The 24,859-nt window shown below is 38.6% G+C and overlaps 1 protein-coding gene across 1 annotated transcript in view; it reads left to right on the top strand.

The window, feature by feature from the left end:
• UTRN (utrophin) overlaps positions 1 to 24,859 on the top strand; it is a 309,554-nt gene that overhangs the window by 57,929 nt on the left and 226,766 nt on the right. Inside the window, exons 16-28 of the mRNA XM_058021836.1 lie at positions 155 to 321; positions 2,605 to 2,728; positions 4,469 to 4,556; positions 6,367 to 6,602; positions 6,864 to 7,044; positions 9,670 to 9,815; positions 12,308 to 12,520; positions 16,956 to 17,069; positions 17,877 to 18,032; positions 18,910 to 19,080; positions 21,283 to 21,462; positions 23,052 to 23,186; positions 23,675 to 23,824. Coding sequence (XP_057877819.1) covers positions 155 to 321; positions 2,605 to 2,728; positions 4,469 to 4,556; positions 6,367 to 6,602; positions 6,864 to 7,044; positions 9,670 to 9,815; positions 12,308 to 12,520; positions 16,956 to 17,069; positions 17,877 to 18,032; positions 18,910 to 19,080; positions 21,283 to 21,462; positions 23,052 to 23,186; positions 23,675 to 23,824 — 2,061 coding nt within the window. The remainder of the gene's footprint in view (positions 1 to 154; positions 322 to 2,604; positions 2,729 to 4,468; positions 4,557 to 6,366; positions 6,603 to 6,863; positions 7,045 to 9,669; positions 9,816 to 12,307; positions 12,521 to 16,955; positions 17,070 to 17,876; positions 18,033 to 18,909; positions 19,081 to 21,282; positions 21,463 to 23,051; positions 23,187 to 23,674; positions 23,825 to 24,859) is intronic.

The following is a 24,859-nucleotide window of genomic DNA, read 5'->3' as shown; positions in this document are numbered from 1 at the left end:
CGTAAATATGATAAAAGTGCATCATGACAGTTCAATGTGGTCATTTGTGGGAGTGAATGAACAGGCTTTTGTGACTGAATAAAAGGAAATAAGAAAAAACAACTCAGCTTGTGTAAAATGACACATAATCCTTACCCTAAATTATTTTGTATAGGTAACTCAAGCTGTAGGAAGCGTAGGAATGTCACAGGTTTCACAGAAGACTGCTGCAGAAACACCATTGAAGGAACAGGCAGTGGTTAAACAGTCCAGACAGGAATTGCCCCCACCACCACTCCCAAAGAAAAGGCAAATTCCAGGGGACAGTGAAGCAAAGAAAAAGTAAGTACATGTCACTGCAATTTTCCCTTGCTCATTGGATACTACAGAGACTGTCTTGACTTTTGATCCTTCTTTTATGCAAGTGAGCAATACTTAAATTGCAGTTGTGAGGTTGGGCTTGGGGGCTTGACTAGATTATCTCCAGTCATCCCTTCCAACCCTCACAATTCTGTGATTCTTTGAATGGGAATGGAATGTTATATACAGCCTTGTTTTTGGAGCAGCAGAAAACCTGTAGCTTCCATTAATTTCAAAAGGAAACAGGGATGTTTTGTTTCTCATAAAAGCAGGTCTTCAGCCCTTTGTACCTCAGCTCCTTTGTTGAAAAGACAGATTTATATTTACTTTATGCAAAACACCTTCTCATCTTTGCTCAAGAGGTGGTGTGAAAGTGTCAAGCATTTTGATTGATTTATTATTTATTTCTAATTTTCCTAAAACATATGGGAAAAATGGGAGAAACTGCACAAAAAAAGATGCCCAGAGACATTTTCCATCTCTCTTGTATTTAGTTATAAGAATAATATTATGCTGATATCTCCTTTGACAAGTATTTCTGGAGTGGCTGGTGCTCATTTGCATATATAGACTCATGGAATCATTTGGGCTGGAAGGGGCCTCAAAGATCATGTCATTCCAACCTCCCTGAAAGGACAGGGACACCTTCCACTAATGTAAGCTGTTTGGAGCCTTATCTGGTCTGGTCTGGTAGGCTTCCAGGGATGGAGCATCCACAGCTTCTCTGGGCAGCCTGTTCCAGTATCCTACCACCCTCATACTGAATAATTTTTTTCTGATATGTGATCTAAATATACTGTCTTTCACTTTAGAAGTTACTCCTTGTCTTATCAATACCCTTCCCATTGAGTCCCTCTCCATTTTTCTTGTAGCCTCCCCTTTAGGTACTGGAAGACTGCTATCAAGTTTTCCTGGAACCTTCTCTCCTCTTAGCCAAACACTGTTTCATAACTTGTGTTGAATTCTTGTTATTAAATAGCATACCTAAAACTAAAGGAATTGTTTAAATATAAATTAGGAAATTAAATGCTATGTGCTCAAAATTTTGCTTTTTGTGCTTGGCTGAGGAAATGAGTGTTTCCTTGAAGTATCACTGGTGTAAATCTTTGTCAGATCATTTAGAGATACAGTAGAGGCTGCATCAAGACTAGGGAGTAACTGTGTGTTTGCGCAATGAAGAAGAGTCTTTAATTAATTTTTTTTTGGAGGAGGAATGGAGGTTTGAAGGGGTAAGGAACCTGCCCAAACCCTCTTGAAGACTCTGATCAGACCTTTTGAGCTCTGGTAGGGGCGGTGTGTGCATCTGGATGTGCCAGGGCAGTAGTCAGCAGCCATTCTGTGTCTCCTGAGTTGTAGAATCTATTATAGGTTTTGAAAGCAAAAATGATTTATCTGTCTGTTTTCCTAGAGTTGAAACTGTATTAAAGCCAGGGGTAGTAAATATAGGTCATAAAGTTTGATGTTTTTGTGTGTTTCCATTTGCTTCTTTTGAAACCAACAAATAACCAGTTAGTGGAATTTTACCAGTTTTCCCATGGAAACTTCGACAATTGCATTTGTTGGGGTGCTGTTATTCCATGTTAGGATTTGTTAAGTAATGTAATTGTAATTCAACCTGACTTGTAGTCTGTACAGTGTATCTGTCCATCTCTCAAGTTCTGGACGGTACTGATTAATTGGAGAGTTGATTTGGTCTTTTTTTTGGTGGTGTCAGGTTGTAGCTTAGAAGCCATAGGGGTAAGAAAGTTGTTAGTATAGATGTGTGCACTCTAGACAAAACCAGTGAGATATAAGTTAATTTTTTGTCTGCTAAGTGTGTAAAAATCTTTGTCAGCTGTCACTGCCCCTATTAGCTTTTCCTTCAGACAAAATAGTGTTGCAGACTTTTGAAACTTAGAACTGAAATTCTTATTTATTTTATTCCTGAGGTCTAGTTATTACTTTCAAAATACTTGCCATTGAGAGATCTGTTTTGTAGCATATTAAAAGATATGGTTATAACTTGTGTGAAGCTATGTGTAAAATAAATTGCACCATGATTCTCAATTTGTTCCTGAAAGCTGATTTTGTGGGTATAATTTTTATTATAGTAGGCTTTTAAAAGTCTGTCTCTACTTCCTGTGAGTAGTAATATGAGGAGCATGAATTTTGTGTAAAGCCTTGCTGGTTTGGGATTGAATAATGTGCTGAACTGTAAGACTTTTGATTTTTAAGACAGAGTGACTGAAACCAAAAAACAAACCACTGTCTGACCTTTTAAACTAGGTTTGATGCTGAAAGTACTGAGTTCTTGAACTGGATTTCAAAATCAAAATCTGCCATTCAGGCCGCAGACATCAAAGAATATAAGAAGATGAGAGAGACTTCAAGCATGAAAGAAAAATTGAAGGTAAAATGGGGAGATAGAGCATGTTTCAGTGAATACTCTACTCTGTATCTAAGCTGGCTGTCAGCTGGAGGTGTGAGCTGATCCGCATGCTTTGAGGGGATTAAGTCCCTCAGTTAAATAGGTTCAGAACTGAGCATACATGGAAATCTCTGACCAGCTGGACACATTTTTTTGCCTGTGGTGTTGCATAATCCACAGGAAATTTAAAAAACATAAATTACTGATGTCTCCCTTGGAGGTCTGAAAAATGTCTGTCTTCAGGATTATTATCTTTTACACTAAGTAGCATATTTTGGTTTAATGTTTCACAGTTGGAAATGGCCTTGGCTGATGCCACTTATATAATTTTGGTAGAGATAGGCCCGTGGGGGGCTCAGAGACCCCTTGAATCATGCTGTGACACTCCTCAAACGCTGTTCCACCCAGGGTCCAAAGTGGTTTGTTTTTATAATGTTTGGACGTGTTGTTTGCTCTATTAATTTTGGAGAAAACCTGATTGTTACAGCTTGTGTACAGTATTGCTGACCTGCAAGACAGACTAGATAATTTTATAGTGTCTTTTGGGAGCTGTGAAATAACCATTTTCTGTTCCTTGTCAGGAATTATTCTTGCCTTTTTCTGGTTCTTGAGCATTCTTTGTTAATGAAGACTTACTGGAGCTTTAACAGGACCTGAATCTGCTTTCGAAATCAAAAACAATACTTAATCTCTATAAAGAGGCTCCTCCATAGTCTTCTTGTGGAAAATGGTGCCAGAAGGAATGTTTGGAATGGGAGTACTCTTGGAAATAAAAACCAAAACAACTATCACAATATTTTATTTATAGATCTTTAAGAATGTTTATAGCTCTTTAAAAAAGAGGTCCTGAAATGAACACCAGGTTCCCATGAACAGCACTGTTTTTAAATGACTGGACTGTAAGTGGATAGGACAGAGTTTGTTCTTCCCAGCTGTGCAAATAAGTGCGTGCTTCTGAATATACTGTAGGAAGCCTAAACCAGAGTAATGACCTTTGACGTGAGGTTCAAAAAGATTTTGCTTTGGAGATACTGTGTTGTAATCACAGAAGATATTGAAGCTGTGGTTTTGTGGCCAAAGAGCTCATCTTTTCTCTGTGGATGTATTCTACTGATTGACTCACAAAGGAATAATCACCAATATGTATAACTTGTGGGAGGAGCTTTTTCCTTTAAAAATCTTGGTAGTCATGGAGAATGTCCCTCTCCAAATCTTTGTGAGAGTAAAGTACTAGAGCTTATGAAAGTGGATTACTGGTGTGCTATAGTTCTTGCTGTTTGGGCTTCTAGGGAACAGGTCTGTTGGTGCCTTCTACTGGAAATCACAGTAGAAACTGTAGAAATGAAGGGGCTGGTAAGAAGAAAGTCATTTCTCCGCTGGTTCACGTTGAGAATTACAGCTGAATGTTTGATCACAAATGTCTTGTTTTAACTGTTGTCCCAATATCTTATTTCGTATTGTGAGATCATCAAGCCATTAATCAATATTTTATTCCTGGTGCTGTAGTACTAATCTCTCACATGCCTGCTACTTGTGAGAGGTGACTCCTTTTGCATTTGTTTGCTGCACAAGCAGAACTAACATGCAGCTCAGAAGATCATGTACCCAAGATAATGATGTGTTTTGGGTAGTAGTGGGAAAATAGATATTACTGGGTGAAAGTGGGAAGTCAAGGAAAATAATCCTTGCCGCCACTACATTCTTTTGGGATTCACTTTAAAGGTGATTGAAAAGGAAAGACCTGAAAAAAGCCAGATGTTAGATGAACTGAAACGAAGTGGACACATTCTTTTGGATCAAATGGAAAAGGGTAAGCAACTTGGAGTTTTTTCTATTTTGTGATTTAATCAGTTGAGTTGCTGGGAAATAATACTGAAATACCGATCTCTTTTCTTCTCCCTCCATTTTCTTTCCTTCATGGTCATTGTTCTGTTACTAGTAAGTTATGTGTTTTTTTTTTAATTAAAGCTTTTAGAAAAATATTATTATTATTCATTAATGTGCATTTGTTCATTTGCAGTCTTTTAAGGTTTATTTTAAGAAATTATTTCTCTTTCAGTAACAATGCTAGTTAGATGCTTTCCAGGAAGTGGTTTGATTTTAAGTAAAAGTTTTAAAACAACTGCTATAGAGAAGTGAAAATTTTGAAGCCAAATTTAAACTTGATATGTATGTGTCTATCTCTTTCCATATTTTTATCTGTTTTTGTAAAAAATGTCTGTGTTTTTAATGATGCAGTCACAGTCTATGGCTCAAAGGCAAGAGAGAAGTCTATATGATTGGGAAAATGATTGATTGCTAATTAAAACCCTTATCCATGGGATCTTATAATTGATATCCATGGAATTTTTATCTTTAAGCCTTGTTGAAAATCTTGTTTCATATTGAAAAAATTCCATCAGTGGAATGAGATCTCTATATGAGATGTTTATGTCATCTATGTTGATGTCATCTAGAAGCAATCTTTTAGATATGCTGTGCACTTGACATCTGGTGAAGTTGTCATGACTGGTAGCATTCAGACAGGAGAGAGGATGGTGTCACTGTCCTGCATAATCACCAGCATCCCTTTTGGAAAATGCTGAATTCCAATGGATTTCTCAGCAATCAGATTTTTTTGCAGTCCAATGCTTTGCTCGTATGCCCCAATTTACTAAGAATGTCCAGTCCTCCCTCCTTGCTTACTGCAGCTGAAGCTTTTTACAGTGGGTGCCATTGCCCTGAAGTTGGTGGCTGAAAGCCACTGATTTGACTTGGAGTTTGGTTTATAAAAAATTTTAGATGTTGCTTGTTTTCAAACCTGAGCAGAATGTAATCCTCCCTTACTCTTTCTTCTGCAAACCCATTTAGCTGTGATATAATGGGTCATGGTATGAAACCAGCATGTGTTAACCATAACAAGAAATGCATTGTTGAAAAGGTGCTTTGTATCAGTGAAGAGTAAGGTCAACAATTTGCTTTCTAGTTGATTGTCATCTTAAAGGTTGGGATCTCTAGAAAATAACCAATCTAGAGCCCCTGGTTTTGTTAGGGTCTGATAGTATGTTCTGTCCAGCTCAGGCTCGCAGCCTTTTTCCAGACCTAGGCCCAGCTGCACCTGTGTGGAATAATGCACAGCACTGGCACATTTGGCACATTTGTGCCAACATCCATTTCTGTCCTGGGGCAGGTACAGGCTGTGCCCAAAGGGCAGTGACTGCTCTTTGTGTGCATACTCCCCCCCTATGGCTGTGGCTGCTGTGTTGTTGGCGTGCCAAGCCTGTGGCCAACGTGCAAGCACAGGGACATCCGTGGAGCAGGGTTATCAAGTGCTCTTGTGAAAGCTGCCTGGCTGCCCTGACCAGAGCTTTGGACTCTACTTGTGCTAGAGTGGTTCAGCGAAAAAAGGTCTCTCTGTGTCTTTCCTCAAAATTAGAGTATTTCACTCTACATTTTACTAGCAATATAAAGCTGAAATGGTGCTAGTAATAAGTATAGATTTATAGATATTGAACTTGGGATCAAAATGTTTTGTATATTAAAGTGAAAGTGCACTTGTATTTGAAGAAAGGAAAGGTTAAATGCCTGTTAATGAAAATGTGTTGCAGTTAATATAACAGTAATTTGTATAATCTTTGTAGAAGGACTTCCTACAGTGGATATAAAATCTGCTATGGAGAAAATTTTGTCGGGGTGGAAAGATGTGGTTCAAAATCTAGAAGAAGTGGCTAGAAAGATAAAGTACCAAGAAGATATAAATGCTTATTTAAAGGAAATGAATGAGCTTGAGAAGACTTTAACTGAGAAGGATAACTGGCTTAAAAAAGCTTCTTCTTCAGCATCCCAGTCCTCAGCAGTCCTGAAAGACTTATGTCAGGTAAGTTTGGCCAAACTTGCTGATTTTGAATGGAAGCTGTCAGAAGCACAGGATGCCCCAGTGGAGCTTGGCCTGGTTTCTAAGGCTAGGCAGGGCACCTGATTTGATTGGAAGATTTTGGAATCTGTCACAGAAGTACTTTAGTGTTGTCACCCTAGTAATGTGGATGAGCTGTGCTGCAGTGTACTAAAATCTTAGTGTACTAAAATTTTTGTGTTTACAGGGTAAGTGTGAATTTTGGTTTTGGTTTTTCTTTTACAGAAGGAGTTAAGTCATCTTGTAAGCCTGAGTCCACAGCTGGAACATCTGAAAGCCACCTGCAAGACACTCACCTCTCAGCCCATGCCTCCAAATTTTATTCAGGAGAACTTGAATGGTTTTCTTGATCACTTCAAATTGACTCGTCAGAAACTAGAGGAATGTCACCAACAGCTGAAAAAAGGTAAATAAATAAACATAAATACATATATTAGCATAAAGCCTCCTGCTTACTTGTGTTTTGATTTTTTTTTTTGTTTGTTTGTTTCTTTTGAGCTGACTGAAAACTCATTGAATTCTAGTAGAGTTTTTCTAGTGTTTATGCTAGGCTTTGTGCCAAACTGACAAAATTAGTTTATTCACCTGGAAGGATGTGGCCTCCTCTGTGCATAATTCAAGAGTCTATCATTCCATGGTGTTTAAAACGATTATGCAAGGATGAAACATTCCTGAAACCTCATTTAACTACTTAGCAAGACATATTTAAGGTGGATAGTATAGCTCAGAAATCTGTCTCTCCCTGGCACTTACAGAAATAAATGTTCTGTAATGAAATTCTAGAAATGAAAAGTAGACTATTAGGAGAACCTTGTAAAATGGAAGTGCGCATGTGAAATTTATTCTTTTTCATAGCTTTGAGCCCATTAGTCATACATAATTCCTTTTTAAAATTTCATCTTTGAAGTGATTTGGAATCTGGCTTGCTTTTCAGGCAGTTTCTACTTGGGTTGTTGTTGCATTATAGATTTCATTATGAGCATTCAAACCAGTCATGCTGGTTTTTAAAGAATTTTAAATGTAGTGCATGGAATATGTAGTTCTGGTAATACTTTACATCTGAATAGCAACAGCACAGACTTGTAAGAATTTTTTTTCCTTAGTTTTTGTTTCAGAGTAATTTGAGGAAGTGTTTTATTAACAGCTCCAAATGGAAGAGCATTAAAACTCTATTCTGTATGTAGTAAAAATAGGCTCAATTACTAAGTTGTTAGGACATTTATACAATGTCTGGCACCAGGTCTGCATGCTTCAATTATATCCATGCAGAAAACTGTATGAATGAAGTATCTGTCAGCTATGTTCAAATTACAAGGGGATGTTTTCATTCTTTCATTCTTTTATAGCTGTTTTGACTTCATGTACTGGTGAGTAATTTTATTGGTATTTTGTGTTTTGGTAACTATATATCATGTGACGAAAATTCTTTTTTTTTGTGTCACGCATCACTTGAGGTGTTATTGATCTACTTGAACCAGTTATTGCTTGGTAGAAACACCGCATGTATTCTAACACATTAAATTTGTGTTTGTGTGTCTTTTGAATGGGACAACCTGCTGAGAAGGTATGTTGCTGACGAACAGAGGGAAATGTCAGTTCAGGGTTTTAGCTGTTTATTTACAGCGTAGTTGAATTGCTGCAAGGTAAAAACTTCCGGAGCTATGTGACTGGTGGTGTGACTTAGGCATTTGTGAACTTGGCAGGCCTTGATTGACAGAGGGCCAGCTCCTCTTATGGCTCTTCTTTGAGCCTCTGGAAATTCCCCCATGGAGACCTACTCAGTCCCAACTCTGTGGGAATTTTTTAGATGGGAATTGACTCAATATTTTTGTCACTGAGAAACTACTTTAACTATTTTCTTCTCCTTCAGGATTTTCTGTCACTTAGTGGCAGTGCACCTATATGCTTCTTATTAATTTTTCCCCTCCCCTCTTTAAATTGAGCTGGCCTTCTGAGAAAAGAGAGCTGGATAACTCTGATTCTCTCAAAAATGTTGACTCATTTTATAAAAGGTAGGACAGTTCTGACAGTAAGCTGTTGAAAAGCTACCTGCTGAGTCAGAACAAGGCTTAGATTAATTTTCACGTGGGGCAGTAACAAAATTGCTTAGGAATCCAGGGCCAGAGAATGTGCATAACACAGTACAGGATTTATAGGCAAAATCCTGTTTGCTGCAGTTATTCCGATTGGCTGTTTTCATTCTGAAATGCCAGTGAGGTGCTGCCTCCTGCCTGGGATTCCACGTGGGGCCGGATTGAACAAATTTTGAGATATGGTTGAAGAAGGCAAGCAGATACTCCATCCAAACTTTAATTCCCTTTTAACGCTTCCTAGATGGTGTCCCTGTTCTGGCAACAGGCTGAAAGCTTCTATTTTTATATATTTGTGTGGGTAAATATATTTGACAAACGTAAAAATGTAAGCAAAACACAAGCCCACACTAATATGTTATTTATATATACGCACACACACGTTTGTAAATTCTAGCTTATATAATTCCTATATATTGTCTTATATAATTCCTATACATAGTGTGTATTTTTAATTTAATATGTAATGTATGGCTATTATATTTGCTATACTCTGTTTTCTATATATAGCAGATATCAGTGTGTGTGTATTTGTAGATAAATAGTAGATATGTCTAAAGCTTAAAAATGCAAAATACTAAATTTGAGTGGTTTATATATTTTAAATACTATGGGTTATTCTTGGTATGATAACATATAATTTAAATACTACTGATTCTACCACCCCACCCACCCAAACAAATTTAGGTGCTTAAGTGTATAAAAAGAATTTATGAAAATGAGATTGAGTTTGTAAAATTTTTGGAAGGTTGTAATTGCATACTTATTATTATATTCTATGTACTTGCATGTTATATATTTAATATTTTTAGAGGAAAAACAATGCTATCTGTTGAAGAGTTTTTTAGCTCTTGGAAAGTTGTTCACATCTCCTATGATTTGGGTTCAAGCGCATTTCCTTACTTTGTGTTTTGTTCCCTTTCTCTTTTGCGTGGTCCCAGAGACAGAAAGGCAGCCGAGCCAGGAGTACGTGGAGTCCCTGCAGCAGCTGAGGGACGCGCTGAGCGAGCTGGAGGGCGAGCAGCTCTGCACTGCCAGCGGCCTCAGCGAGCCCAGCAAGGTGGAGAGCGCCCTGCAGCAGGCCAAGGTGACTCCGCCCTTTGCACTGAGGAAGGAGGTTACCACACTGCTGTCACCCTCTCTTCTCCTGCCTTGCTTTCAGTGGGGTAGCTAACGCTGCTCAGAGGGGTGTCAGGGATGTGGGTATGGAGCCCACTTTCGCAGGTGGCTTGCTGAGTTACCGGGCTGCTGAGGGACGTGTCCAGGCGAGGGCTGGGTATCTCTGAGCCTGCAAGACTTCACAGCTTCTCGTGCTGCCTGTGACGGGACATGGGGCTGTGAGAGCTGGGGCTACTCAGCCAGGGGAAAAGGACCTCAGAGGGCACTCTCTGGTGTGCATGTACTTCCTGTGCTCAGGAGTTGCAGAACAAATGATAGGCAGAAAGGAAAGAACGTGCATGTACCTCCTGTGCTCAGGAGTTGTAAAACAATTGTTAGGGCTCCAAGAGCATCCCCCTTCTAGAGGCTGGGTTGGATCAGGTTGGTGACCTCTGATCCAAGGTCTGCTCCTGTGTTGCTGAGTGCAGTTTTAAGGAAAAGAAGGAGCTGCGAGCTGCACCTGCCTGAGCCACACCACAGTCATGCCTGTGCCTGGACTGATTCTGTCCTGGGGCAGGGTGACCTCCTCTGACCCTGCCTCTGCCCTTCTGAACAGACTGTGGTTTGCAGGCTTTCTACGCTCCCCTCCAAGCACTGGGTAAATATATTCACCCAGGTGTGAGGGGTCTGCTGGCTTTAAAGTGTCTGAGGGTCAGCTGGTTAACAAACTCATCCTGCTCAGGTGTTTGGAGAGAATAACTGTACTTCTCTGACCTCCAGACTGCCTATCAAAGGGAAGCTGTGCTTATAAAGTAGACAAAAATTTATAGATGACAGCAGCTTTGCAAATACCAGATACTGAGGCAGGGATATACCTCTCTCCAGGGAGAGAATTCTGCATCTCCAGTATTTTCCCCCCTTATGTTTGTTTGTTTGTAAAAAAATCAAATTCTTCCCTGCCTGCTCTACCACCTTCCACATTCAGAAGCATGTGTTTTTCCCTGTGTGGTGGCCTAATAAGGCTGCAGGAGCTGGAGGAGCTCTGGATCTCTGGTTGCTGGGTGCAGAGAGGTTGTTATATCCTGCTCTATTTAGCAGAGCGATGATTTTTGGAAGTCCAGTAAACAGAATTGTTAGTGCTTTGTATTTTTTTTTTAACTAGGAGATTAAAACAAGCTTTGATTCTTTGGTTTTCTCTTTAGTGTTGCTTCTGTATTGTTTAAACGTGATGGAGATTTTCTGGTCCATATGCTAGATGAATTGCAATGGCATTTAGCCTTTGGAAGCTTGTCTTTTCCTGCCTCTGCCCAGTTTTCTTCAGAGACTAATTACCCTGAAAGGACATACTATGCTAGTGTAGGTGCTTTAACATTAGCATGTGACAGGAGAGGAGAACAAACTGTATATGAGGAGCTGCTTGTGGACCTGGGGTTAGTTCAGCTCTCTCTGCACTGTAGCAGGCACTGATGGATGCTTCATCTGTGGTCTCCTGCACAGAATGCTCTTGTTTTCTGAAACATACATTCCTCTTCCCAGTCTCATTGCTACCTCTCTACCTGTCTTAGAGGAATTGCTACATTTTCCAGGAAAAGAAACCACGATAAATGTAAAGTAGATTTGAGAACGTGAACATTTTAAAAAGTCTTCCTCAGTAAAAATACAGCAAAATATGTATGCACACATCCTACTTGTACCTATTAAATGTATATACTAGAAAATTAAATCCATTAAAGTAATAATAATTTCATGTGTTCATTGTGAAATTCTCTTAAGCAAATTTGAAGCACAGTAATCAAAGTGATGAGTTCAATGAACTGGCAGCATTTTTTATGTTTTGGCTTATACCTTCAGCTGTTATTTTTCATATTAGTAAATTAGCCCTTTCAAATCAAGTGACTCTTTATATCAGCAATGTCATAGTGAATGTACTCAGAATGTATCTTTCCCTGTATTCCATCTGGGAAAGTAGTTTTCAAAACTTGAGTATCAGAGCTTTTATTTGCAACTAAGAAATTATATTTCACTTTACAAAGCTTGGAAGAACACTCTCAGCCGGTTTGCATGTGCTTTTAAAAAGCAAACTTGTGGGGATATGACCATACTGAGGCCCTGGTCTGTCTGCATTGCAGTTTGCTCTGAGAGTGCAGTGTGGCACAGCCATTGCCTTGTTGACTCAAGTGCCAGTATGGCATGGCACACAGAAGGCGTAGATGCCTGCACATGTTGAGCTTTGTGGCCAAGCTTTGCTACCCCTTCTGTAGTCACTGCTGTTGCCCCAGTACAGCAGCTGAAGGTTTTGTTGTTTGGACATCTCTGCTGCAGTAACTGCTGTAACTGGAGTATCACTCTTCACTGAGTCTGCACAAGTATCACTCTTGACCATCTGCACGATGAAACTTTTAATGTACTTGGATTTATATGTAAGTGTGTACCTGTTTTATGGCAAATACTGGAAGGAGGCTTTTTTTCCTTTTGTTATAGACAGTTTGTGAGACACTGGAAGCCCAGAAGCCCAGGGTAGATAAACTTGCTGAAGAAACAAAGGCTTTGGAGAAGCATGCATCTTCGGATATAAAAAACATCTACGTGAAAGAGTTCAAGGATGTGCAGGGACGCTGGGACAAGTTAAAGGCCAAGATTTCCAAAGAAATTAAACTACTGGAGGAAATTATGCCCAAGTTGAGAATGTTTGAGGTAAAATGAAAGGATTTTGTTGTTTTTGGCTTGAATAACTCACTTGCTTTATAGACCTTTCTTTCTCTGTGTTTCTGCAGGAGTCCAGATGAAACTGATTGAGAAGTGGAATTTTGATGATTCACTAGTCTGGCAGAGGCTGAAAGCATATATATTGTATTTGTAGCAGCATAGAAGTGGAATTCTAATGTGCCCAGGATATTATTGTCTTCTAACAGAAATACTTTTCACTTAAAATTAGTGTCCCTCTCTTCTTATAAGCAAAGGTTTTGCTAAGGTCAAGGGCATGCCAGCTGTGCTGTTAATCCCAGTAGGGGCTGATGATCTTCAATGTGATTGGTGTCAGATGCCCACTAGTCTTAAAGTGTAATTCCATGCCTGCTACAGAAAACTTGCTCCTTCAAGTAAGGTTTTGGTGAACAGTCATGAAGAATTAGTACAAGGAAGTTAGAAAAGTGAATAAGGAAAATGCTTGGGTATAGTGACTTTTCCAGTTCCAACCATGGCCTCTGAAGTGACAGGAAGGACAGTTAAAAAATTAAGGTTACTCAGCCTTCTACCTATTTTATAAATATATACACATGCCTATTATTGTGGGGGAAGGATAGATATAAGTCTAATTGTGTCAGGAACCCACGTCTTAAAAAAGGAACTCACTATGCTGCGGCAAAATGTCCAGATATGGACAACATTGGAACTAGACCAGTGAAGAGATTTTTGCTTTTATTTCCAGAACATCAGTCTCAAAACAGTCAAGACATGATGTTAACAGCTCACCGATCCACACAAAATGTCTGCCGAGGGTGGGATAATACAGAAAGACATAAAATCATCTCAGTCTAGATTTCAGCTAATCATACACAGAAAACTACATATTGACAGGCATTCTATCTAATCTTATAAAACACACGTAATTATAGTTAAAACAAAGACTAGTTCATAGAAGACAAAGAACAGAGTTCTATTCATGCTAACCTTCTAAAGATATATATTAAATAACTTTGTTGCCATCCTAAAGCTAATTCTACTGAGGCCTATTGTTATTTGTCACATCTACTGCTTGGGAAACATTTCTGCTTGCATGGGAAACTTTTCTGCTGTTTCTGCAATGCTAACAGAGCTCTAGTCTAAGGCCTACATACTTTTTTTTAACCATTTCCTAAAAACTCTCTAACTTTATGGATTCCAACACCTATGAAATTTTGCAAGACAGAAAATCCCACTGTTCTGAGAACAGACTTATGTCCTGAGCAAGATGCTAGAAAACTTTACCTTAAAAGGAAGTACAGAGGCCAAAAAGGAAATTCTAGCAGAAGAAACAATGGAGCCAATTATTATATGGTTGCTTTATTAATATTAAACCATTATTGTAATTATGAAGTAACTGAAAATGAAAGAAATACCTACTGGTGCTATTTGTTGAAATATGGGGTTTACATTGTGTTGCCTTATGAACTGTATTTTTGAGTATGCAATTTCTGTGTTTTCTAAATGTTTTGTAAAGCTGTCAGTGGATGGACTGTTGTGTCATATTCCCTGATTTTTTCCTTTGGTACTTATCTATATGGAGATTTTTGTAGTCTAATACTGTATAAATTAAAAATGATAGTCTGGAACAAGTTGAATAAAAATGCTGTGGACAAAATTGGGCACACTAGGGTATAACTTGTACTGCAGGAAAGATTGGTATGGCAGCCTTAGTGTATGGTCCTGGTGCAGATGCCAAACACAAGATTAGTTTGGAGAATGGCTAGGCAGGATCTCCTTGGCTAAAAAGGAGTTGAAGCCCCTGGCTATTAAAGGGGAAAAAAGTTTACATGGGGAGATAAAGAAAAAGTAAATGTCAGTGCTTGGACAACATGTGGTTTATGTTCAACTACATGCAAGTATTAGTTTATTTTTAATGTTTCTTTTTTTTCCCCCTAAATCACCTTTAAAAACTGACATTTCCCAAGACAACACTCCTCACATTCAGGTTTTTGAAAAGAAACAGAGTAAATATTTTCATTTTAACAGTGAGCAGACTAAGATACCTTTGTTAGCCTGATGAGCATGTCAGTGGCAGATCTGCCTGTGAGTCCTGTGCTTAGCTGGTTCTTCTGTTATTTGCGTTGTGATAGAGGCTCCCCCAAGCTGACAGTGCATGCATTAGTGACATGAACTAGGAGTAATGATTTACCAGTAAACTGTAATACTTATGTAATGGGAGGAGTAGACAAGGCTCATTTTATCAGTTTTGCATCTTGTTTTTCCAGGAAGAAATTTTCTTTATCTTGTCTTCTGTTATCATACCTCTAGTAATATATGGCTTGCTGTGTCTTTGATTATATATCACTCTCAGATCTTTTAAATCTGCTGCATGGCTGTACATCATGTGGTTTTTCTAGGAGTGAACAAGTTAAGATTCAGCACATTTGATCTTTGTTCCTGCCTGGAATAAATGTCAAAAACTGATTCTGAAGAACTGAAGATCTATAAGGAAGACCTTATAGCAGCATTCCAGTACCTAAAGGGAACCTTTGAGAGATGAAGGAGAACTTTTTACATGGGCTTGTGGGGACAGGACAAGGGATAATGGGCTCTTAACTGAAAGAGGGTAGGTTTAGATTAGATTTTAGGAAGAAATTCTTTATTGTGAGGGCAGTGAGACACTGGAACTTGTTGTCCAGAGAAGCTATGGATGCTTCATTCATGGAAGTGTTCAAGGCCCATTTGGATGGCATCTAGTGGAAGATGACCCTACCCATGGCTGGTGGGTTGGAGCTGAAGGATCTTTAAGGTCTATTCCAACCCAGACCATTCTATGACGAGGATGTTCATGTCTAAAAATTGTGAACTCTTGTACATCAACAGCCTACACTGGTTATTTGACTGACCACTGATAATTATTTACCTGTGCAATGTAGGAACATTTACTTAATTAAACTTTGTAGGCTTGGTTTGTGATTCAGCAAGTTATTTAAATGTGTGTCTAAGTTTGAGTAATCCCACTTAATTGTCTTCAGCTATTTATGTAAATAAATATGTAAATATGTAAAAAATGCTAAATTAGTTGTGTGCTATAGTGCCTTGTCAAAAGGCAGCCTTTATAAATACATATTTTTTTACATTAAGCTATGGTTCACTGTTAAGCATCATAGGGCCTGTTTTTTAGAAAATTATTTTCAGGCTAATCATCTGCAGGAAATTCCATCAAAATGGAGAAGGAATGAAGAAAATGCCATGACTTTGACCTCTAATGGTAGCAGTGATCTAAAAATAAACATGGACTTAGTCTAATGAGTTTTCATTAATGCAGATATTTTTTGAGAAACAGTGTGTAATATATTGATCTTGAAAACACAGTTAGTGTAAGGTTTTTAAGAAAATGAAGTGTATGCTTTCCTCCTCTGTGACATGCAGAGTTAGAAGGTGAAGCTGATGAGCTGTTCTATGATGATGATTGTGTCAGGATAGATGATATCTATCAAAAATTCCAACCAAATAGTCCAAAAATATTGAGTAAAAGTCCAGCTATATTAATAAAAAATGTCAGCCTCATAAGTTGGTTGAACCAGGGGAAATAAGAGGCCTCTTTGTATTGGTTTTGTTTGTAAGGATGATTTGGAACATCCATGACTGCATGGGAAGGAGATGGCAATGCCTCTGTCTCCTTTCTTCCCTTCCTCCCTTCCTACCTCATTGCAGGGTATAAGGAACTGCCAATTGTTAGATCACGTAATTCTGAAATTGGGTGTGTTTATTTTTTTTCCTCAAGACTTGCTCTAGTGAGTACAGTATTGTACTATTGGCCTCAAACAGCTAGGCTTTTTTTTTTAATTTTAGTGATTAGTCTGTTCCTCTGTATTTTTTTCCTTTTACATGTGTCTTGCTTATGCAAATGGCTTTCTCAGCATGGTTTCTACCTGAAAAGTATGTTTAGCACTGTCCACTCCTCTTTTCCACATATGAATTTTTATAGGGCTGTCTCTTTTCCTTTGGAGTGCAGTTTTCAAACAAGTGTGGAAACAGTCATGCATTTTTTTATCATAGTTTTAGGCATATTTTCAGCCTTCAGACAGGTCCTTCATGTGAAGAGTAACCACATAATTCTTGAAACCATGCTCTCCTCCTTACCTGATCCCGTGCTTTGGTGTGATGGATTGCCTGGAACAGTTTTGTGTCACTTAAACCATGCTCTGGTGGGTGGAAGAATATCACTATTATGAATTTACTATTCATATAAATTTGAGAACAGAGAAATTTAGGATTCTCTTCTTCCCCCCAAAAAGCCCAATAAAACCCAAAAACTAAACCAAAGTTGGTCTGATTCCAAACTAAGACTATGCCAGCAGCTTGTAGAACACCCTTTGGAAGCTGCTAGAAGTTGAAGTGCAACAGCCATACATTCTTCATCACAGCAATGAATCAATGTTCTTTACTATATTTGATTTAGACTGACTCTAAAGTTGTTCAGAAGTGGATGGATGGAGTGAAAGACTTCTTGATGACAGAAAAGGCTGTTCAAGGGGATACTGAAGGACTTCAAAGGCAACTTGACCAGTGCACAGTGAGTTTCACTCTTACAAGGAGTCTTTTGAAATAACAAGTAGCATCTCTTCTTTATTATTTTTCTTGTAATAAGTACTGTTCATAGCACATTAAGCCCACAAGAAAAAATGTTTTATATTTCTTCAGGGCATGTTTGAGTTGGTTTCCTTTTTTTGCAGCTATAATATTTTGTGTTTTTTTAAGGTCTTCACTGTAGTCATAAATACCTATCTACAAGTTTTTCCTCTATAAAAGGCTTATATATTTTTCCCAATTTTTTGTGATTAGGGAATTGAATCTGTGGATGAAAAGTGCCTTCTGCATTAAATTTCCAAGTGTAGCTTAAAAGTAAGAAGCAAATAACTGATCAAAGTCCTAGAGTTCATAATTTTGTAAGGAAGATTCCTGGCTAGTCAGTGTCACATAATGGTCACGCTTAGGTAGAATTTTGTCTTGTAGTGAGTAATTACAGTGTACCTTCAAATGCTTTTTTCCAGGAGAAGAATATAAATTGAGGTACACCAGAAATAGAATATTTAGTGCATGTAATCTTCAAACTTGTGTTGTTTTGATGTTGATGGTTGGCATATGAAAAAGTTTACGCTGTGTATGGCAAGCTGTACTTTGTTCTTTGGTTGCATAGTTCTGATATTTTGAATTACTGAAGGATTATTTTAAGCAGTCTGGTATTGATCTGATCACAGCATTGATCTGCTCCAAAAACTTTCTCTGGAATAATTAAAAGTTGCAAAATTATCAATAAGGTTATAAATTAATGTAAAATCTTGCTGAAGAACAACATCCCTTTTCTCTGATGTGTATTTAGATGTTTATCAATGAAATGGAGACAATCGAACCATCACTGAAAGAGATGAAAGAAGTAGAGGCTGCTTTAAGAGCTCAGCCTATTGCGAGCATAAATGCTTGGACAAAGTCTAGGCTAGTAGACTGCCAGACTCAGTGGGAGAAGCTGAGCAAACAGGTGAGTTCTCCACGTGTTCCTGGTGCTTGCTTGTTGCTGCAGCTGCGAGGTTGTGTGGCATTGTGAGGATTGAGAGGAGGCGAAGCAATGAAACAGTGGGATGGGAATGTTTTACTTGTTTCACTGTCAAAGTGGCTGAAGCCCAACTTGAATGCGCACATTTCTTGGTACCTGACTGGAAGGAGCAAAATAAACTCTATAATTGTTTGTAATTAAAAATTAATTTGTTCACTTGGTTTTATGCTGCTCTTTCTGGAGAGTGTGGGAGGAAGATCTGACCTTTTTTTCTTGTTTCTGAAGACTGGAATATTATGCTGTCCCTGTATAATTTTTGTTGGTTTCCAAGCAGCTTTGAAAAACAAAAAGCTATAAATAGACTACCACTCAAATTTGGTGTATTTGGTTGTTTCTTTTGAGTGGAAGCTTTCTGCTGTCAGTAGAAACATTTATTTTGTTGCAATTGCTGATGAAAATCTGTGTTAGAGAGCCTTGCTGTTGATATAGAATCCAGAGTATCTGGATTGTGGAAAGAAGTGAGCCCTGAAGAGTTTTTTATTGCTCAGTATATCTAACTATACTGTACTTGTAATCAGGAGAGGATTTTATTCTGTCTGACTTTTTCCAGGGATTGTTACCAGTTTATGTTCAATGAAGGAGGAAAAAAAGGTCATATTTCTCCTTCCCTCACTTTTAGATTTTGTTCATCTGCTAAAAAGGGTTCGTAAGTTTGTGTGTGCATGTAAAAGTGCTCTGTTAATTAAAAAGGCCTGAAAGCGTTTTGGTACTAAAATATTTTAACAAAGACTTGTGTTTTTTCACATGTACAAGGACATTTAAGTAACAAAACTGCTATTTCTTTCTCTACCTTGGATTCTAGATCATTAGTCAGAAAAATCGCCTGTCTGAAAGTCAGGAAAAAGCTGTAAATCTGAAGAAGGATTTGGCAGAGATGCAAGAATGGATGACCCAAGCTGAAGAAGAATATTTGGAGAAAGATTTTGAATACAAGTCCCCTGAAGAGCTAGAGAATGCAGTAGAGGAAATGAAGGTCAGCAATGCCAGCTCATTGTAGAGGCCTGATTAAAGAGAAACAGAACCTTAAAGCTTTGGGGGTTGACCTTTTATGGAATTATATTTGTGGAAAGGAGCTCAGGTCATGACAAGATTAGTAGTATTTTTCATCTTGGCTGTGTGGAATTTTTGATTTTTAAAGCATAAACTATAAAAGCAGATGTTCTTTTTGGCCATGAGGGATAGGGAGTTCATAATAAATAACAGCTTGCTCAGCTGTTGAGTCAGGCTTTTTTATGTATAGCATATTAAACATTAGGAGTATGGGAAAACTTTGCAGGAGACAAATCTTGAGAAAGGTATAGTGTCATATTGTATTTCTAACTAAATTAGTGGTTGTGAAAACATTCTTCTGCTTCCATCACTTGGTTCTCAGTTTCTTGTCCCCTAAATATTCTAACTCCACATTTAGAAAATCACTTTAAAACAGGTGTGTTGTAATGTGTTCATCATCTGTTGCAAACAGTGATTTTTTTTTTTTTTTATAAGGATCAGTGAGTGATACTGGTCCCTGCCTCCGTTATTTTTGAGTCTGGTGACCAAGTAAATGGAGAGGAAGGAGATATTTTTGTCTCATTATAACATTGTCAGTTGAACAGATAATTTTCTTGGATACATGTACAGAGTAAATAATTCTCGGCATTTTAATCTAAGAGTTCAGTCATAGCTTCATAAATGGTTTTATTTGTGTACACTTTGTGAGTATCCACTATACTGTTACTTGATGGACAATTAAAAAAATAATTATCCCTTACAAGTGCTTTAATGAAGCCATTTGAAGTTTTGAATTGTCCCTTTTGAAAGGGTTTTGAAGCAGTCCTTAACAAGAGTTTTAATATATTCATGCCCTTTGAAGCCACTTGAGGTCGCATAGTCTGACAGCTGGCTGAACACAAGCCAAAGAAAGAAAGGGCTTTCTTTTCACTGGCAAATCTGTGAGACTTTTAGCACATTTACCTTTGTCAAATCCAGATTATATTGTGTATATTATGCCAGTTATGTCAGTGAGCCTGTAAGCTTATTGTAACACTTAAAATTCCCTTTCATTTGCAGTAACAATATTATCCTGGGACTACTTGTAGGAGTGGGGAAAAGCACTCTCTGCATATGACTCATTTTTGCATATGCTCTCATTTGAACAGAGAGTGGAACTCCTGCTGACAGGTGGAATAGGTTTAAGGAGGAATAAGTTTAAGATAAGGCTGTGTGGTTTTTGAAAATCCTGCCATAAAATATATTTTCAAAATTTTATATTCTTTGCCATTCTATTAACTGACTTTTTTATTGCCTTACATCTAGATGACATCTTGAAATATATATACAAAAATTGTGCTAAATTCTACTATATAGTGCAATGTCTTACTTATCAGAGGTATTTCAATTTCATAAAATTGTTCTTGAAACCTGAAAAGAAGGATATGGAGCAGTCTCAGTTTCCGGAGCCTTTTATTTGTCTCAGCGGAGAGACTCAGACTGGTCTGCCTGATCTGTCTTCCAGCTATCCTTCTTCCTCAGTTCTGGCTAAGGCAAAATTTGACAAGTGACAATGCAGTTTCTCCTGACCAGTGTGCTGGGAGTTGTACTGTACTTACCCTGTAAATGTGTTGCCAGGCTCCTCTGAGTGTAGTTAGATTGAAGGAATTTTTCTAGCTGTCCTTTTTGTGTGTTCCTTATCCAACAGCTGTGAGGGAGGTCCCAGCTTTGTAATTGCACATGTCCTGGGTAATTACATCATCTTTCCTGGATAAGTTTGGGAGATAAGTTACTGAGCTCTGAGACACATAATTTCTGTAAATTCACCTTACCTTTTTCTTCCTGATATACTTGTTTTTTAGCAAACGTCTATTTTATTTTTCTGGTAAATTTGTTTTTCGTATTTGCATGATAGAAATAGCAATGAACTTGATTTTTTTTTTTTTTTTTTGCCTTGGGTAATGGGTTTTTTTAATGAACAAACCATGAATGGTAAATATATCTTTATACTTAATGAAACAGGATCTTTCACCACTTGCTAACATGACCTGCATTCCATGCAAGTGCTGTATTTTGTTATGTCCAGGCCCAAGAAGTACATTGGCAGCAAGACCTCCAATGTGAAACTGCTTATCTGTGATTTGAGTGGTGAGTAGCTGAGTGTGAGGCAATTGAAGGTTGATAGTGTAACATGTTTTTTTGACAGAGAGCGAAGGAGGATGTGTTGCAGAAGGAGGTGAGGGTGAAGATTCTCAAGGACAACATCAAGATGTTGGCCACCAAAGTGCCGTCCAGTGGTCAGGACCTGGCAACTGAGTTGAATGTTGTGCTGGAGAACTACCAGCTACTGTGCAATCGGATCCGGGGGAAATGCCACACTTTGGAGGCAAGAATGATAACTCTCTGCTTAGAAATATCTGTTCAATTCCTCTGTTGATGTTCTGGTTGAGGTTATCAAGTCCTACCCTTAGTAAATTTGTGGATGACGCCAAGCTGGATGGGAGTATTGATCTGCTGGAGGGTGGGAAGGCTCTGCAGAGGAATCTGGACAGGCTGATTTGGTGGGCTGAAGCCAAAGGTATGAGGTTCAACAAGACCAAGTGCCAGGTGCTGCACTTGGGTCACAACAACCCCATGTAGTGCTACAGCCTGGGGAAAGAATGGCTGGAAGATGTCCAATGAAAAAAGGGCCCAAGGATGCTGATACACACCCAGGGAATGTGAGTCAGCAGTGTGCCCTGGTGGCTCAGAATGGCATCTTGGCCTGTGTTAGAAGTAGTGTGGCCAGCAGGACTGGGGAAGTGATTGTCCCTCTGTATGTACTTGGTGCTGGTGGGGCACACCTTGAGTGCATTGTCCAGTTCTGGGCCTCTCGCTAAAAGGGGGGCATTGGGGTGCTGAGAAGGGCGGCAAAGCAGGTTAGAAGGTTTGGAGCACAAATGCTATGAGGTGCTCCTGAGGGAGCTGGGGGTGTTTAGTGTGGAGAAAAGTGTGGAGAAAAGGAGGGGTGACCTTCTTGCTCTCTACAACTACTTGAAAGGAGAGTGTAGCCAGAAGAAGAGGTTTGGCCTCTTCTCTGAGGCCAGGGACAGAATGAGAGGAAATGGCTTCAAGGTGTTCCCGATGAGGTTTGTGTTGGGCATTGGGAAGATTCATTCTTCACAGAAAGAATGATTAAACATTGGAATGGGCTGCCCAGAGAGGTGGTGGAGTCACTGTCCCTGAAGGTGTTTAGGGAAGAATGGATGTGGCATTTAATGCCATGGTCTTGTTGACAAGGTGGTGTTTAGTCACAGATTGGAATTGGGTGATCTCTCAGATCTTTTCCAACTTAAGTGATTCTGTGACTCTGTAAAATGAAGGCAGGTGACACAAGAAGGGAGTGGAGAAGGACATTGATAATGTTTGAGTATGGTAGCTTCAGCATAAATGCATTTTACTCCTTTCCAAGATTACTTTCCTTTGAAATGATGTATTTGGAATCCATGAGGACACCATCTAGATTTGTTTTTACAATTGTATTTGGTGCTTTTGCAAATAAGTAAACTTGTCTCACCATCCTGTTACTGATCCACGTGTCTTCCAAAAAGGCAAAAAGGAATTTATCAAAAATTAAAGGTTGAAATCCAGTAATAATTAGGACAAGAGATTATGGTCTGGGGTAGAGTGTGTGTGTCCTGTCTTTCAAAGTGGATTGGATACATTTTGTTACATTCTTGCATAGTTACATGAATCTTTGTCAGTGATAGTTTTAACACAAGTTTAGTTAGTGACTGCTATACTCCTTTCTCTGTATCTTCCTGATAAAGCTGCGTGTTTTCTATCTAGAACATACTGTACTGTGACATGTTTCTCAATGTTTTCTAATTGTCTCTTTTAGGTGATTTCTCAGACACATGTCTTTAAGTTGTTCATAGGGTATATGAGGTATGCCTGGAATTCTAGGCTAATTCTTTTATTTTCTGTTGCTCCTAGGAAGTGTGGTCCTGTTGGATTGAGCTGCTCCAGTATCTTGATTTAGAAACAGCTTGGCTAAACAATCTGGAAGAAAGAGTGCAAATGACAGGAAATCTGCCTGATAAATTGGATGCTGTCAATGATGCTCTTGAGGTACTAGAATGATTCTATCAGATGAGTAATTTTACAGATAGCTCTGTTTAAAAAAAAATTCTGCACTTCAGTAGCATACTGAAAAGTGCTAGATATTCTGTTTCTTCACATTAAATTAATATATTAATCTGAATTGAAAATGGAGATTTGTAAGATTCTCCACCAAAAGTGGACTTTTACTGTATGTGGTAGTGCCATACTTGGTACTGTGATAAAATTGTATCCTCTCTTCTGGCCTGTGTAAATTGGTTAATTCCTTCCAGGGCTTTGGTGGTCTGAAATTATGAAAGTGGGCAAAAAATGCTGTGAAGTTTGATAATCAAAAGTAAAATCACCTTTGTGCCATTATGAATTAAGCATTACTGATTTATGCTGATAGAGCACTCTCAAGACAGTTGAAGTGTTAAACTTGTGTATACAACCAGATTTCCAGCTCTGAAAATGCAGTAATATTCAGTGTCTTGACCTTTAAAACTCTTTCTGATTAGTCCCTGGAATCAGTCCTGCGTCACCCAGCTGATAACCGAACCCAGATTCGGGAACTTGGGCAGACGTTGATTGATGGAGGGATTCTTGATGACATCATCAGTGAAAAACTGGAAGCTTTCAATGCCCGCTATGAGGAGTTGAGTCACTTGGTAAGAACTTGGGGTGAGGGTTGAAGTAGGCTGGATTTTTCAGCTCAAGTCTGAAATGATTCTTTTTAGCTGAATTCAAAGATACCAGACTGCAATACAGGAAAAGAATAAATAGCATCATTAGTGTCAGCTGCTTTTAATTTGTAGAAATATCCAAAGAGCAAGATGCCTTTCTATTTTTTGTTACATGAGTGAAGTTTGTTTTGCAAGCTTGCACTGCAGGGATGCCCTAGTGTTTTTTAGATAATTTTGACAAAAAGGCAATTCCAAAATCAAGGAACAGGTCAATATTAACAACTTAATATCGCCTTGCTACTGCCATCAATACCGGTGATTTTCTCGCTAACTGTAAAAGAGAGTGTGAAAAGGAGTGTAAAAAAGGAGTGTAAGTGACATTTCCGCTCTTAGAAATAGCTAGGAAGAAGTCATGCTGAAACAAGGAACAGGAGGAAAACATTCTTTTCATTACTCATCCATTAGGTTGTCCTCTTCCTCTTCTCCCTACTTCAGTCTAGTCTTTTATAGATTTAATAAGTAGAGGAAGACTAGCTGTATTTCAGGTAGCACAGGTTTGTAATTTGTGTTCTGTATCCTGGTAATACAGGCCCCTGCCAAATTGTAGGATGGAAGTTTTCTGTCACTGATGAAAAAATGTAATCATAGAGGGAATTTCAGTTCATCCTCATTACAATGAGCAACATGAATGCAGTGCCCTCAGCTGGGGGCTATGTGCTGGCATTTAAGATAGCATTGACTGCTGTTTTTCCTGTTACAACAGGTTTGGCATATAAAAACCTGTTTGCTTTGGCAGCTGCAGCGCTGGCACACTGGGCTTTTGACAGCTCTCCACATCTGTGTGTGCACATGCACGGGTCTGTGCATGCACGTGCTGGTAGTGGGGAACTTGTGTTTCTGTGCTGGTAGTGACATTTCAGATGCTGTTAAAGGAAGAAGCAATAAAGGGAAAAAATGTGGACTTCTGTTTTGACAGTATAACCAAATTAGTTTATTGTTTTGAAAGGAAATGTGAATATT

This window comes from Melospiza georgiana, chromosome 3, assembly GCF_028018845.1.
Source record: "Melospiza georgiana isolate bMelGeo1 chromosome 3, bMelGeo1.pri, whole genome shotgun sequence".
Taxonomy (NCBI): Eukaryota; Metazoa; Chordata; class Aves; order Passeriformes; family Passerellidae; genus Melospiza; species Melospiza georgiana.
This window is presented reverse-complemented; position numbering and strand designations above follow the sequence as displayed.